Source organism: Pyxicephalus adspersus, chromosome 3 (genome assembly GCF_032062135.1).
Source record: "Pyxicephalus adspersus chromosome 3, UCB_Pads_2.0, whole genome shotgun sequence".
NCBI classification, from domain to species: Eukaryota; Metazoa; Chordata; class Amphibia; order Anura; family Pyxicephalidae; genus Pyxicephalus; species Pyxicephalus adspersus.
In genome coordinates, this window is record NC_092860.1 from 65,164,170 (window position 1) to 65,181,704 (window position 17,535).

General features: G+C 35.9%; 1 protein-coding gene and 1 long non-coding RNA gene across 2 annotated transcripts in view; one reads left to right on the plus strand and one right to left on the minus strand.

Moving 5' to 3' along the window:
- Nucleotides 1–17,535, plus strand: part of UNC13A (unc-13 homolog A) — a 192,199-nt gene that overhangs the window by 141,101 nt on the left and 33,563 nt on the right. The window contains exon 36 of the mRNA XM_072404972.1: nt 12,454–12,459. Coding sequence (XP_072261073.1) covers nt 12,454–12,459 — 6 coding nt within the window. The remainder of the gene's footprint in view (nt 1–12,453; nt 12,460–17,535) is intronic.
- Nucleotides 10,340–12,574, minus strand: LOC140326415 (uncharacterized). Its single transcript, XR_011919870.1, has 3 exons — nt 12,443–12,574; nt 10,993–11,091; nt 10,340–10,527 (listed from the first exon to the last, which is right to left on the minus strand). It is a non-coding gene; the product is annotated as an uncharacterized lncRNA (long non-coding RNA).

Consider the following 17,535-nt stretch of genomic DNA (forward strand, 5'->3'; position numbering starts at 1 on the left):
CTACATATTGCTTAAAAGAACTGTAGCATCACCTACCAATAATCTTATTACCTTTCTCTGAAAAAGGTAACTGATAATACTCCTTATTCTGTTGTCAATTCTTGATATCCTTGAAGGTACAACCTTTCCTATTTTGTTTTGATAGTTAAAGTTTGATATTTTTTATGCCTGCCAGGCAAGTTCTGATTTTATGGTTACTTCTTTGATTCTTAATAATTTTCTACTTGATTCACACTATCTAGTCTGATTTACTCATTTGAGTGACTGTTTTCCTGTAAATGTGATAATCTTTTCCTGATTCAGCCATTACTTACCAGATAGAAATGTAGCTCTGTGTCTTTTAGTGCACTGTTACCTTTGCTTTATTAAAGATGATGTTTCCCTTAATATTATGCTTAATATTAGTTAGGGCTAGATGACACTTAACCAAACAATAGTCTTCAAGAACTGTGCTGGAAAAGTATAGAGTATGCCAGCTGAACTCCCTTTCAGTATATTCTCTTCTGAACTATGTCAGTACTTCTACTGACATCGAACATCTATGCTTAAAATGATATCTGACTTGCTTTTCTGATTTGCTTGCTTCATTTTTTAGTCATATATAGTCAAAATATTAAACTCGGGCAGCTAACATATTAGGACTAGACTAAGTGCTCAATAGCTAATTTTCTCAACTCCTAAGTTGAGTAAATATTCATTTATGCTATGGAACCATTTTTTTTTTTACATTTCAGCTATTGACCTATTTATTTGGCAAAGTGCTGAATTATGTTAAATAGGACAGAAATATAGTGATTTTTGGGAGGTCTAACAATTTTTTTTTTCCGATTGTCTTCCAAGGATTTTTCTGCAATTTTTTATCGCTTTTATGATGAAATTAAAATTATGGTTCTAACACAAAGCAGGCAGATATATTTCCATTTGAATTACAGTGTTTTAAATTTCCCGAATGTATTTTTTTAATACTAACACTAACAAATAAAACAAATTCAATTTATAATGAATGTGAATATACTAAAAATTCATCTGTATCTGAAAGGTCGAACTTCCATTTAGTCAGTATCATGGCATAAAAAAAAAAAGAACACTTTAAGATTTTACAAGAAAACAGTAAATATAAAAATGATTTAACAAGAAAGGAACTACTTATAGTATCTAGTAAATACAGTTGCCAAGCCTGATTCAATAATTGAGAAAAAGAGAAGACTAAACATGGCTTTTTTGGCAATAATAAAAGATTGTTTAATATAGTTATAGGAAAGGAGCTTATTAGGATCCTTAGCTAGACATAGTGTTCCTATTATGGCAGGGTAGCTCATGGATCAAAGTATACATTTCACATATGAATCATTTCATTTGTACATCTTGTCTCATTTCCCGATGTGTTTTGCTCTTAGGCTTCTTCAGGGGATTCAGAGACTTAACTAGTTTTGTCAAAAGAAAAATATATATTGAAAGAAAAAAACAATATTACATATATACAAAAATTTTATAAGAAAACTGTATATTATTAAACCAAGTTTGCAATTTTGTTCAATGTTTATCAAGTTGACACAATAATTGCAAAACATCTGGATGATAATACAATGTAGGAAGTTATCAAGTAATTCATCTAAAACAGTTTTGATAATAAGTTTTGGAACTTGTTCCCTGGATAATAGTGAGTCATTGGTGATGGTCTTAGGAATAGTAGTTGGTATATTCTAGAAGTCACCATAAGAAGTAGCTGGATTTATGTGGCCTAGATTGAGGTAAATGTAATATAGAAGAGTCTTGAGTGGGATGAGCTTAATTGCAGGTATTAGAATTAGTTAAACGGTAATTTTTTGTGTACACTTACTTTGGTAGTAAAGGGTAACGGTAATTTCAATTGATCTCACCGTTATGAATTATTAGTGTTAGAATTAAACGGTAATTTTTTGTGTACACTTACTTTAGTAGTAAAAGGTAACGGTAATTTCAATTGATCTCACCGTTCTGAATTAATTAGTATTTGAAATAGATAAACTTGGAGGATGCTGTGTACCAAGTAATAGAAAAAATAGGCAATATTTATCAACAATGGGAAAACAAATATTTAAGAGTAGCAAAATAGCCAAAAAACTATTTTCTTACTAGTGTAAGTTGAATGGTATTCGTTTTTTCACTTCTTATGATTATGTGGCAGAAATATATCTATAACAAGGAGTGTAAAATTAAAGTGTGTGTATACTAGGTTTAATAAGAAAAGAGGGAGATGTGATTGTAAATCAATATAAGTTAGTCTAAATCAAAGGTAATGGATTGTACGTGATAAGTAGGAATTATAGCTTGGAGTAATGGGGTTACAGATGGAATACTTAAAAATTTTAGGGGAGGAGAGTCACTTCCAAATATGGTATGCTTCAGCAAGAGGGGGGGTCCCCTTACAGGAATAATATATTTGTAAAACAAGTGTTTAACCAAGGTAACGAAAGCAATGCCCAAGAGATAACATCTAATTATTAATATTATTATTATTATTAAACAGGATTTATATAGCGCCAACATACGCAGCGCTGTACATTAAATAGGAGTTGCAAATGACAGACTAATACAATGATACAGGAGGAGAGGACCCTGCCCCGAAGAGCTTACAATCTAGTAGGTGGGGGAATTTCACACACAATAGGATGGGAGATATGTAGTGGTGGGAAGTAGTGGTGGTTTCAAATGACAGATGAAGCCGGGTAGGCAAGTTTGAAGAAATGGGTTTTGAGCGCTCTTTTAAATGAGCAGAAACTAGGAGCAAGCCAAATTGGACGAGGAAGACCATTCCAGAGAGTTGGAGCAGCTCTAGAGAAGTCTTGTATCCGTGCGTGTGATGAGGTTATGAGTGAGGAAGTCATTAGTAGGTCATTGGAGGAGCGGAGAGATCAGCAGGGGGAATATTTTTTAACCATGTCAGAAATGTAAGTAGGACAATAACTGTGTAGGGATTTGAAGGCAAAGCACAGGAGCTTAAATTTGATTCTAAGGTGAAATGAAAGCCAATGGAGAGAACTACAAAGAGATGCAGCGGAAGAGGAGCGGAGGGAAGGATGGATGAGTCTGACTGCAGCATTCATGATAGATTGTAGAGTAGAGAGTTGGGTTAGTGAAATACCAGCGAGAAGGATGTTACAGTAGTCCAGACGGGAGATGATAAGAGCATGTACAAGGAGTTTGGTGGTCTCGGGGGACAGGTAGGATTTTGGAGATGTTGCGTAGGTGAAAGTGACAGGACCTGGAAATGTTCTGAATATGGGGGGTAAATGAGAGGGCCGAGTCAAAGGTGACACAAGACAACGTGCCTGAGGGGAGGACCGAATAACAGTGTTGTTAACAGTTAGATATATGTCAGGGGGGATTTGGAATTTGAGGGGGGGTTGATGATGAGTTCTGTTTTATCCAGGTTGAGTTTCAGGAATCTGTCAGACATCCATGATGAGATGGCTGACGGGCAGCATGAGACCTTATCAAGGACTGGTGGAGACAGGTCAGGGGTGGACAGATAAATTTGAGTGTCATCAGCATACAGATGGTACTGTAAGCCAAAGGAGGATATGAGACTACCGAGAGAGGAGGTGTACAGAGAAAAGAGAACCGGTCCAAGGACTGACCCTTGGGGAACACCCAACAGGGAGGAGAGTCGGTGAGGAGGAGTTACCATTGAAAGAAACTTGAAAGGAGCGGTCAGACAGATAGGAAGCAAACCAAGAGAGAGCAGTGTCACTGATACCAATGGAGCGCATGATTTGTATTAGAAGGGGGTGATCAACAGTGTCAAAAGCGGAGGAAAGATCAAGGAGAAGGAGCTGGGAAAAGTTGCCTTGAGACTTAGCTCTGATGAGGTCATTGGCCACTTTAGTAAGGGCTGTTTCAGTGGAGTGGGCAGCTCTAAAACCAGACTGGAGGGGGTCAAGGAGAGAGTTGGTGCTCAGGTAATGGGTGAGTCTTTTGTAGACAAGGCGTTCAAGAAGTTTGGGGACATATGGGAGAAGGGAGATAGAACGGTAGTTGGAGGGTAGGAAGGGGTCCAGTGAGGGTTTCTTTAGGATAGGGAGAATTATGGCATGTTTAAAAGCTGAGGGGTATTTACCAGTAGAAAGGGAGAGGTTGAATAGTTCGGTTAGGGCAGGGGCCAGGGTGGAGGAATGGGCACGGAGTATATCAGAGGGAATTGGGTCAAGTGGACATGTAGTAGACGGAGATGATGAGAGAAGAGTTAGGACTTCGTCCACAGTAACAGGGCTGAGGGAGGCCAGTGATGATTTACAGGTGGAAGGGGTGGGTATGGTTGGAGTGGCTCGGTGGGCAGATTTACAGGTGGAAGGGGTGGGTATGGTTGGAGTGGCTCGGTGGGCAGAGACATCATGTCTGATTTTGTCTAATCAGTTTAATAGAAGATAAATCTTACTTGAATCATTGGTGGGAAGTGGAGACAACAGGATGCCAGTATCCAGCTTTAAAGGAACTGGTCTGCCGGCATTCTGTTCTGATAAGGGTTAACAGCATGTGATTTAATTTACTGCTCCTGCTTACCAGCCGGCATGTGCGCCTTGTGCATCCTGAGAACTGTGATGTATGGGCTTCTGTCCTAAGGGTAAAAGAGTATGTGTCCTTCCTACTGTGCGAGTGCTGATTTCTCGCGCAGGTGCGATGATCGATCTGAAGACGGATGTGTGTTTACTTTGTCCCTTCCCTGATTCCTAGATGTTTCGTCTGTGTTGTACTCCATGCAGGTATGTCTTATGTATGGAGGGTCAAAGGAGGTAAAACCCCTCCCTTGACACCGCACAGGGGTGTATATTGATGGTACCCATTAGCCTTCACTTGCCTTTTATCAGATTTGTCAGATGGTTTTTAGTTGGCATGTCCCGGGCATCGGATTGTTGGAGCTGTGTAACAGATTAAGCCTGGCATGGCTCAGCCCATCCCTTGTAAGACCAAGGGTATTAAAAGGCATTTGCAGTGATTGAACAACAACAGCAATGACTGGCATTATGACATGATATTATGATATCAAGTAATACATGAATGTATACTTAAAATAATAAATAATAATAATAATATGAGGTAGTACAGAGTGATCCCATGAATGTGTGTTAAAAGGGTTTTAGCATATAACAACATATTATTATGATATATAGTTAATGTTATACAAAATTATAAAATGAAAATAGCCCTGTATGTGATACAGAGTGATACAAGGTAATATATTGAAAATTTGTTTACATTACTTTAGCAAATTCTTGGTCTGCACAATGACATGATGATATGATACCAAGTAATACATTGAAAAATTACTCAAAAGTCTGTGATTAGCCCAGAATTTGAGCCATAATATTAAATACATTAATATAGATTTTATATGCAGTATGCATATGTTTAAATAAGTAGTTTGGACGAGACTGGTGTGTTATAAGAAATGTCAGTCTATCACACATTTTTACACCTACATTTTGCAGGGAATAGGTATGATTACAAAAATGGTTTAATTGAAATTTAAAAATTAAAATTTAATCACGCGCTATTAACCTTTATAAGAACGGAATGCCGGCAGACCAGAACCTTTAAAGCTGGCTTCTGACATCCCGTTGTCTCCACTTCCCACCAACGATTCAAGTAAGATTTATTTTATACTAAACTGATTAGACGTTATCTCTTGCATGTTGCTTTCATTACCTTGATTAAACATGTGTTTTACAAATATATTATTCCCATAAGGAAACTCCCATCTTGCTGAAGCATGCCATATTTGAAAGTGACTCTACTCCAAGCTATAATTCCTACCAGTTACTGTAAGTACAATCTATTACCCTTGATTTAGACTAACTTATTTTGATTTGATTTTGACAATCACATATCCCCCTTTTCTTTTAAACCTAGTATAAACACAATTTATTTTGCACTCCTTTTTATACATATAATTCTGCTACATAATCATAACATGTGAATAAACAAATACCATTTAACTTACCTTTAGTAAGTAAATATTAGTTTTATGGCTATTTTGCTACCCTTAAGTAATTGTTTTCCCATTGTTTATAAATAATGCTTATTTTTTCCATAACTTAGATAAACATGGAGGATACTGTGTACTGCTGTATTTTAAATACTATAGGACCAATTCATAATAGTGAGATCAAGTGAAATTACCGTTACTCTTTACTACCCAAGTAAGTGTACACAAAAAATTTCTGTTGAACTAATTCTAATACCTGCAATTAAGCTCATCCTACTCAGACTCTTCTAAGTAGGATCTGTACATGTATTTCAATCTAGGCCACATAAATCCAGCTACTTCATATGGAGACTCCTAGAATATACCAACTATGATTCCTCAGACCATCACATATGACTCCCTATTTATATTCCAAAACTTACAAAAATTACCATAACTGTTTTAGAATAATTACTTGATAATACCTACATTGTATTATCATTTAAATGTTTTGCAATTATTGTGTCAACTTGTTAAACATTGAACAAAATTGGAAACTTGGTTCAATAATATACAGTTTCCGTATATAATTTTTGTACATATGTAATATTGTTTTTTTTCTTTCTATATATGTTTTTCTTTTGACAAAACTAGTCAAGTCTCTGAATCCCCTGAAGAAGCCTTAGGGCAAAACACACTGGAAAATGGGACAGGATTTACAAATATTGAAATTGATCATATGTGAAATGTATACTTTGATCCATGAGCTACCCTGCTATAATAGGAACACTATGTCTAGCTAAGGATCTTATTAAGGTCCTTTCCTATAACTATATTAAACAATCTTTTAATATTGCCAAAAAAGTTTTTGGTCTTCTCTTTTTTTCTACTTGTATTACATGAGTAGTTGGTTGAAAGGCAGGTAAAATCGTAAAAAGATTTATATGCACTGATGAATAATTAAAAGCCTCTATGACTAAGATTGGAAATGTTGTAATAATGTAAAAACTTTTTAAAAGTTACACCTATATGTGAAACTGTCAACAAGACAGTTACTATTATTCTAAATTTACATGACATTATATGTAAAAGACTTTAAAGGTACCTAGAAAAAGGTTTATGGTCTAATAAATCAAAATTGATCTTCTTGGCTATCAAATCAAATGTAAAGTTTAGAGCAATTTAGACACTGCAAAATAATGTAAACATGATCCCACACTATGACGCACGGTGGTGATATTATCATGCTGTAAAGATGCTTCTCTTCAGTTGGCAGAGTAAAACTCTTGTTTTCTGCACAAAACTATAAATTTGCGTGTCTATTCATGGTGAATAGTGTAGAAAAACTAAATTAAATGGCATGTTCCAAGACAATAAAAATATGAAAACCAAAAAGAAATCTAGCAGTAAATATTATTCTAGTGTGGAGGGAATGTGACAATTTTTTCAGGTCCCTGTAACAAAATACTGTACGATACATGGTATATGTTAAAGACAGGACCACCATCAGAAATTTCTGGGTCCCACTTCCCCATATCTAAAATTTCCACCATTGCAAGTCTAGCTCATTTGAATGGGGACAGACACGGAAGTACCTCCCCTCCCCCATGGCAGCCCTACTTATAACATTTATATAATATTAAAATAATATAAAATTCCTTCCATATGAAAGGTCTCTTAAATATGTGATGTGAAGTGACATTTGAGAATTGCAAGCATACTTTACTGTGTAAGTAAATGAAATATTTAATTGCCAGCTTTATGTAATAATACTACATCTCTGTTTTGTTTCCTAATGTAGAAATTGTCTATGAAGGTTTTCATTCACGCAGTCACATACTGGACTTGTTTATCAATGTTTAATGTTTTAATATGTTTTACCACTCAATCAGTTTAAATAAATATTGAAAACATACCTTACAATACCTTATACATGCAGCCCAGTATAGTGAGGAACATAGATCATCCCTAAAAAGAGGAAGGTACAGGTGCAAGTAACTTTAGCATATAATTTAATACACACATGTATAATAAAAAATACACATATATAATTTTATCATCTTTACCTTGGCAGTATAACAACAGTTTACACCTGTTGTAATGTAACTCAAGGCCTATTACCTAGACTTTAGAACAGGGTATTTTTACAACTGTCACATCAGGAGGTATGTGCTGGGCAATCGGACTTTGCACATTTTATGTCATCACAGTGTTTGGATTAAAACGACTAAGTTGTAACTATCGGTGCTACAAACACTACTGAAGCCAGTGAAGTGAGTGCTAAACTGTCTTCAACATTGCTAAGCAAGTTATATATGACTAGCTACTACTAGGTGGTGTTTTAATACTATGAAATTATTACGTACATTTGGTATGATTGTGTTTTACTATGTTTGTGTATTTGAATATATTGACATACAGACAGTGATGTTTTTGTAAAAGGAACATAGAATATTTACATAGAACTAAACAGACTTCAGCTAATATGCGATATACAAACAACATTTTATATTTATCTAATAAATCAGACTGGTCAGACAGATAAAAGTCATTTTAGGTTATGTTTGATGCATAGATTCCAAATATGGTATTGGTTTTGCTAGATTGGCTCTAGTTCTTGAAATATTTACCTCAATAATAACCTAATAGAGAACCTAATGCCTACGTATACAAAACTACATTTTTGAAATACTTAATGACAATATATTCTATATTCGTTATATTTACAGAAGTAATCACAAAGAAGTCAATGAAAATCTCAGTTTGTATGATTTCCTTTTATGCTGATGATCAGGAAAATCACGTTGAAGGCTCCAGCAGTAGTCTGCCATCATGTGTCTATCCCATCTACCCTGATACCTTTCTTCCATCACCTTTATATCTTGAGGAAACCTCTCCCCTTGTTCCTCAGTGAAATCCCCATGGTTTTCTGCAAATTTTTGCAAATTACTGTGGAGATAGTGTACCTTTATGCTCATAGTAGTACCCACATTTTTAAAGTTTAAGAGAAAGTTTTGTACCAGTTCTTCATAATGTGCTTGTGCTTTATGGTTACCCAAGAACTTCTTGACAACCATGACATAGCTGTGTCAAGCAGAAACTTTAGTATCAGTCGTGTAACTTGTGAAATTTGAATCCATTATCAGTTTCCGAATCTGAGGTCCATCAAAGGTCCTGCTTTTAATTTTTCAGTACTCAATCCAGGAAAGAATCTACAAATGTATTTGAAGCTATCACCGTCCTTGTTCAGAGCTCTAACAAATTGCTTAATTATTCCCCACTTTATGTGTAGGGGAGGGAGAATGATTTTTTCTTTGTCAACTATTGGCTCATTTTTGGTGTTCACTGCACCTTTTTTATGTTTTCCCTTAGAGGCCATGTCACTTTTTTCCAGTGATCCTGCTTTGCTCCACTATCCCACAAGCAGATGAAACATGGGTACTTTGTGTATCCACTTTGCTGTCCATTTAGGAAGTTCACCATTTTTTAATCAACACATATGGATCATTGGTGTTCATGATAGCAAAGCTTTTGTAGGACAATTTGGATATTTTCATATTCTTCTTTAAGTTTTGTTGAGTGACCAATTGGAATTGATGCATAGCAGTTACCATTATGCAGTAAAACAGATTTCAACCTTTTGAGTGGAACTGTCTATGAAAAGCTGCCAGTCTTCTGATTCATATTCAGGTACTCCCATATGGGCTAGTAGTCCAGTGATGTTACAACAGTACACAAAGTCTCCATCTTCACTGAAATATAGTAGGAGTGTCACCTTTCTTGTCCTATAAACTGGTATTTTAACTTCCGGTCTCAAATAGTTCTTTTCTTTTAGCCTGGATGCTAAAAGTTCAGATGCTTGTTTTGACAGACTTAGGTCATGTTTTGGATTACTCCTGGATTACACTCCAAACCCTGTATATCCTTCATGTCGGATACAGGAATATCAGGGAGTGTACGGAACACTGGTATGGGAATATCAGCACCATGTGGCACAGGGTGTCTTGCCGATTCCAGGATACTCCCACTTGTTTTTCTTGTAACAATCAAAACCTTTTACATTCACAGCACAAAAATAACAATCATTATGATGATTTTTGGGCTCTCGCTATACCATAGGTACACAAAATTTTAAATTTTTCAGTTTTCCATTTTTCCACTGATGTTGACACGCTACACAAGTTTTGCATACCATATGGGGAGCCCAATACTTATCTTGGTCCCCCAGTTTATTACCAAAATATGCAAGATTCTTGTTACACAAATTCCTTAATATTTCTTCTCTGTTTTTGCAGAGAATATTCACTACAAATGTAGCAAAATACATTAAGGTAATTTAAACAACTTTTACTTGAATCTGTAAAAAAAAAAATGAATGCATAAAACGAAGGCAAATTAAAGTTTAATGAAAATAATGCTACATTTAATATATCAAATGCAAAACATTGGTGTAAATAAAGATTTTTATAATTATGTGTTAACATTTGTTGTTGGTAAAATCGTCTATTCCGATTGTATCCCAAGAACTAGAGCAAATACAATGAAACTGATGTCATTTCTGGATTCAGCAGACCTGAAATACACTAAATATATTGAAAAATCCTTAGCAAGTGAAAATATTTTTTTTTTGTTGAACTTTGCTATTAATGAGCCCTGCAAATTAACCCAGTTATTATATGCTAATATCTGGTAGTCTGAAACGTAAAAAGTTTTTTTAATATTTTGAAAAATAGGCTAGTTTCACTTTTGGTTTGTCATATCAATAATTTTTACATTTCATGGAATTTTTAAACTGTGCTATACAATATTATTTATGGTCCTAAACTCACCCCTGTCTAAATAGCATGGAGGCTGGCTGGCTACTTGTATAATAAGGACCTAATTCTATTGAGGAAAGATTAAAAAAAACAGTTCTTCTAACAAAAGGTAAGGAGGTGACCTAAGTCCGTGGTTTATTTTATGCCTTGAATACTACGATTGACATTCCCCTGCCTTAGTTTCTGACTTAACTCATGTCCACCTAAAGAGTTCTGAAAATGTTTGTTTACCTGTGAATTTTCTAGAGTTTTCTGTTATATTTTTCTTAACATAGGTGGTAAAATTGAATGTCCAAGAGGGGTATACTGGTAGAAATATAGCCGGCGAGCCTAGAAATGTCAATTAGATAAAAAAGAATGAGAGAGAAAAAACAGGCTTTTGTAGGCGTTCATAATGAGAAAATTAAAAGTAGGTAATTTACAACAATTTTTATTATAAATTAAATAAGGTTCTACTAAGCTGTTACTTCAGCTATACATAAAAGTACTGTGCTTATATAGATATGACACTGAACTCGTGTTTCACAGGAGATTCTGATGATAAGTATAGGGTCACAGAGTGATAGTCCCAGAGCCTGACGCATTTCACCATGAAGACTTCCTCAGGGGGTTTAGGAGACATGTATTATTTAGTGTCCTTTATGTTCTAATATCAGGTGGAAACTTATGGAATGAGCCACTGAAGAGTATTGAAACTGCTTCCTAAAGTGTTATTTTATGTTTGTTTGTGATAGTTTTATTAGGGTTACTAGTGGGAGAAAGGCCAGGTATTGGTGACCCCCTTTCCAGAAGTCTTAACCGGGGTACCAAGGTACTGACTGGGTATAGGAATATTGTAAGAGGTAACTATTGGACCAAATTTTGTTGTGAGACTGGCTGCAGACATCTCTATTCTTACACAGTACTAACTCCACCATCAAAACAATATATGTGGTTCAAGCACATCTTTTCCCTGAAGAATGAACTCTCTTTTCCCTAAAGAAGCAAGAAACCACACAGTTTTTCTACTTTGTCAAACCATGTATTGGTATTATCCAGGACAAAGACTGTATTCCCTTTTAGACTCTATCACTCAAACAAGATTGGAAAAATCTGGCCTACAATATTCCTATACCCAGTCAGTACCTTGGTACGCCAGGCATGAAAAGCCACACACAGACATACCAGGTTATATATATATATATATATAATCATATGCTAATGACTAAATGTATTATTACTGCTGTGTGGGGTGGGGTTACCTTTAGTAAAAAACTGCCAAGCTTTTCCACACTTCTACCACCTGATCCTTACTGTTAGTTTGTACTGGGTGACCTCAAAAATGGAGAGTCCCAAGTAGCAGCAGGGGTTAAGCCAAGGTAGCCTGTTACAGGAAAAGTCAAGGTTAACTTTGACCTTTAGCTGCCTACATTTCTGGATCATCTTGACGTGCTGTTTTTCCTGATAGCTAGTTTAGCTTGTTCATGGCATGTGGCATTTGTTATAGAATTTGTTATTAAAGTATTATATATAAAGGAATTCATATATATATATATATATATATATATATATATATATATATATATATATATATATATAAATTCATATATTTAAGAAATAAAGTTAGAGAAAGGATATCTATTCTGAGCAGTGAAGTTTTATTAACTAAATATTTGACTACTGTTTATCCCTCTTTGCTCACCAAACATGCAGATGATAGTAAGTAGATGTCCTGTGTATCTGTCTGACCTCAGTTGGCTGGTCTATGTCACAGCTGCTATCCCCTTCTTTTCTATCTGCTCCGGTCCCATGTCTATCAGCTGTGTTTGTTGCTGTCCCTACTTCCTGTAACACTTGGGTCACTTCTTGTTTTCACTTTCCATTGCCTAATGTACACAAACCTATTGATAACCGAATATAATATTAAAAATGTTCAGCAATGCAAACTAATAAAACATTTCAATCACTTCACAACTTAAAAGTATTGGAAACAGAGCGTTCACTAGGTATATCAGATACACATTACATTTTGCAAGGGACCCAAAAGAGACTGGCAGGGTGGGATACAATACAAGTGAGAGCATGTATGTCATGTTACCGTATTCCCTTTGAATTAGTAAAGGGTGCAGACGTGTTACCCCACTTCCATTTACAGATATACAATTCTAATCAAATATTATTATTATGATTATTATTATTAATATTAAATAAATAGGATTTTCCACTTTTTGACCCCTTGTGTATATGCACTCACTTCAACTTTTGAACTTGTCTCCTGTTCATGTAAACCCCTGGTGCTCAACACATTAGCTGCAGGCTTTGAGGCTTGCTAACCCCCAGTTTTGCAGTCTTCTCCTAGGCTGGGTCTTCCACTTGTTGTTCACAGGTCATGCTATTGCAGAGTTTCTGTGGGCTTAAATGCTCTTTGCGTCCTGCCCTTGGCATTGAAAAAAACAGGAAATGTCAGTCGGAGATTACTCTGTCTGATCATACTTTTTTTTGGGATAGAGAACAGTGCTGGAGAGTTTAATCAGGTAAGTAACGCTTTTACCAATGTGAAGGTAATATTGTTATACTGAGACAAAAGTGGATGTATTTGTGCTATCACTGATAAAATGTTTTTTTTTGTGTGGCCACTGACACCAGTGCTGAAAGATATTTTTACAGTGATTTACAGCAGGAATTAATAATGCATCCACTGACATCCATGTGGGGGTTAATATTAGAAACACTGACAACATTGTGCAGGTTGTTCTTGCAGTCACTGAGAACAATATGCTGTTTATTATTGCAGTCACTGACACCAATGATGATGATTATTTTACCCCCAATTTTTCTTCAGGTTATACTGTGACATGCAAAAAATCCATCAGGACTAAAATTTCCTGGTGTTGAGATTGTGTTACAGCCCATTCTTTTTGAATGGGCTGTCTAGCTTTATGAAATGCATCTCAACACATAAACACATGAAAGTTTTACTTTTTAAAACTGTTGGATCATGCAGGTTATCACTGCAGAAAGAAATAGGTGATATCATTCTTACCTGCTGGCTTCCCCTGTTCTTACAGGGACTAAATGAACTCCCACAGGCCTGTGTGGGTGTTAAATCTTGCTGGCCCAGCCAAATAATATGGCACGAAGATCGAAAAAAAAGACATTGTCCGGCAATGAAGTAGGGACAGGTGAGCAAAGCAGGGTTTTGTTTAGTTTTAAAGTCTTGAGAAGCCATAGTTGAGGCTGCATAATATTCAAGTTGACAATGACTGGTGAAATTGGACAAAATGTGTTTAATATGCTTTAGCATGGCCATATGGGCAATTTCTATTATATTTTTTATTCAGTTTTTAGCCCATAAATTAGGTAACTAAACACAGAGTTCAAAGCAGGATTGCTGGTGTTCTTTAATAAAATGAACATATTAAAAAAAAAAAATTAAAAAAACTTTTAAAATACGAATGCCCTGTTAAAGTATATAAGAAAGTGAGAGATTTTAAAAATGTTTTATTGGTAGGGATATATACTTCATCTGCCTTTAGGAGCATTTCACGTCTTAATTTAAAATAATCAACTAATTTATTAGTCTACTGATGTAATTTCTTCAATTACACGGGTCAACATGTCATTTTCATCAGATATAATTTCATGTGGGCTTTGTAGTATTTTTGATGCGGATTTCAAATCTGTGTTCAGCTTTTCACCAGTACGTCTAGTTTTTGTGATGCAGCTAATTATATAATGTGTGAAATTCATTTTAAATAGCATTACCATATTACAAAATTTAACGACCGTTTCCTTTTTTTAAGGTTAGAGACCGCACTAACTGTGATTGATTTCATTTCTCATAATGCCTAGAAATTGCCTTAATAATCCAGAGAGTTTCTGTTACGTGTGTGGTTTATTCACAACAAAAGCAGAACGTCGCCAAATTACCACAGAACTAAAAAGATATACAAATAATATTTCGGCTGTCCACTTGGTGACCAGGATAAATCTTGCCTCCACATGTCATCTGTACCAGTATTTCCAACCGACTGTGTGACTGGGGTAAATCGGGGTAAAGCGGCATTGCCATTTGCAATCCCGATGGTGTGAAGAGAACCGCAAGACCATCTAATCGACTGCTATTTTTGCCGCGTCAACAAAAGTGGATTCTCAGGTAAAACTAAGCACAAAATTTGTATATCCCAGCCTCAATTCTGTAATTAGGCCTGTTCCCCATGATGTTTCATTGCCAGTTCTGGTACCACCACATGATGATGGACTTGCTTCTGTAGAAGGTGATGAGAAATGCGCTAGAGTTTCAGCCAGTTACAACCCCCGAATCATCTGATCTGACTACTTGGCGGATGAAGATTCAGAGACCTTTTCACAAGCAGAGCTGAATGATCTCATTCGTGATCTAAATCTCTCCAAAGACAAAGCAGAACTTCTTGCTTCAAGGCTTAAACAGAGACACTTGCTCTCAGAGGATGTTTCATCTGAATGGCGTATCTTCATTGATTCCTCTAAAGGAAGCTTGAAAGCAGTCTTACTGCATAATGGTAATTCCAAACCAAGTTTACTGATTGCCCATTCTGTTAACCTAAAGGAGTCCTATGACAACATGAAGTTACTACTTGAAGCAATCCTGTATAAAACACACCAGTGGAACATCTGTGGGGATCTAAAGGTCATTGGCATGCTGATGGGAATGTACGGAAGATCACAAAATATTGCTGTTTCCTATGCCTGTAGGACAGCCGATTTATGGGAGACTATTATGTTAAGCTTGATTGGCTACCAAGAGATACCTATAAGCCCCGAACAAGCAGTGTCAAGTTTCTGCCTCTGGTTGATCCACATAAAATATTTTTGCCACCTTTCCATATCAAGTTAGGCTTGATAAAGACCATGGGTAAATCAAACTTCATGGGTTTTCAGTACCTTGTTGAGAAGTTTCCAAACATACGCACTGCAAAAATGAAGGAAGGGATATTTATAGGGCCACAGATCAAGTCTGTTTTGCAGGATGAGGTTTTCAAACAATCTGTCTCAGCAGATGAGCTTGGGATGCATTCAAGTGCCTGTGTGAAAATTTTATGGGCAACCAAAAGTCTCCTGCATACAAGGAAGGAGTTCAGAATCTGCTTGATTCATACTAGAAACTGTTGTTGCATGTCATTAAAAAATACATTTCTTTCACTAACATCCAGAATTCTTCCTGGAAAATCTTGGTATGGTGAGTGACGAACAAGGAGAACATTTTCACCAGTACATCCAGACAAGGAGTACACAAGAAAATCATACCCTACGCATTTCTGAAGAAACAATGGTACCTGGTTGGCACTGTTCAGTAGATCTTTACCACAGTGTGCCTTATTTTACTTCACACTGAAGATGTATTAACATTCACTTCAATGGTTCTTACGTTTTAGTACATGCATGTTCAATGTTAACTAAATTGGTACTCCTAGCTCAGGAACTGTACGTGTTAGGGAAAAACTGAAAACATCAAGATCTGAAATCTGCTCAAAAAACTGATTTAGAAAAGTTTACTGTGGTTTCTGATGATTATCAAAACTATTTTTTTTTTGTTGACCTGTGGTATTTATTCTTATTTATCAAATAGGATTGAAATACACCAAATAGGTTTGGGGTATGAACATGGTTTAGGATATAAGGTACATCAAATATTACATTCAATTGTAATTCTGAACTAAGCAGCTCTTACTACTTTTTAAAACAAGATGAATGCATCCAGCTGTTTCAGTCTACTGAGTTTGCTAAAACTTATTCTTGAGGTAGTCTATTCCACATATGAAAAGTCCCTTCCAAATCCAGAGATTAAACCTCTTTTCCTTAAAACATTCAGTGTTCCTTTTATCTTTTGCAAAAACCCTAAAGTGAGTAACTTTGCAACAAGTCTTCTAGTTTTATAGTATATGGTTACATCCCCCATAAATTACTTCTCCCAAGGGGGAAAACATTTAGTTCAGCTAATCCTTTCTTATAGCTGGACTCCTAAATGCCTGTTATCAGTTTAGTTGCCCTTCTCTGCACTGTTCATTTTCACAACATTTGTCTGAACTGGGGGCCAAAACCCTAAACTGCCCTGCCCTGAGGTCTGACTATTGCTTAGTACATAAGCAGAATTATGTCTGGATGTTTGAAGTCAATAAACAGCACTATCATGCCTCCCTTTAAAGCTGATACTTAAGTCTTGTTATCTTTTCTATATAATGGAGCAAATGATTCCAGATTTGCTGGATCACCCAGGTTCACCCATGATAGTCCTATGTTCTGCAGAGCTTTAATAAATCAGGCCCATTGTGTAGTGGGATGACCTGATAGGCCTCACGCCTAGCCCTGGTTTCTGCACTGATCGAATTTGCAGCCTACTATTGTGTCACCCTGCTTGTACAAGCAAATACGGTATAGGGGTTTGCAAAGACATTTGGTCTTCACAAAGTAGCTTTGAATTCTTTGAGGCTATTGAGGAATATCTAAACACGATCATATCACCACACCTATCACAAAACATATAACCTCAAAACCTGGACAATTCAGACTGCACATTTAAAAATATTTATACAAAGAATAATTTTACTGGAACAGGATCTGTAACTGCCAGCCTATGTTACTTTCAAAATCTAACACTAGCTTTGGATAAAACCTAGGTATAGCCTTTTTCTTTTACCCTGTTTCCCCGATGATAAGACACTGTCTTATTTTTTTTGGAAGGCCAAAATATGCTCTAGGGCTTATTTTCAGGGGGATGCCTTATTTACCCATGAAGAAGACTACAGTACACAGTTA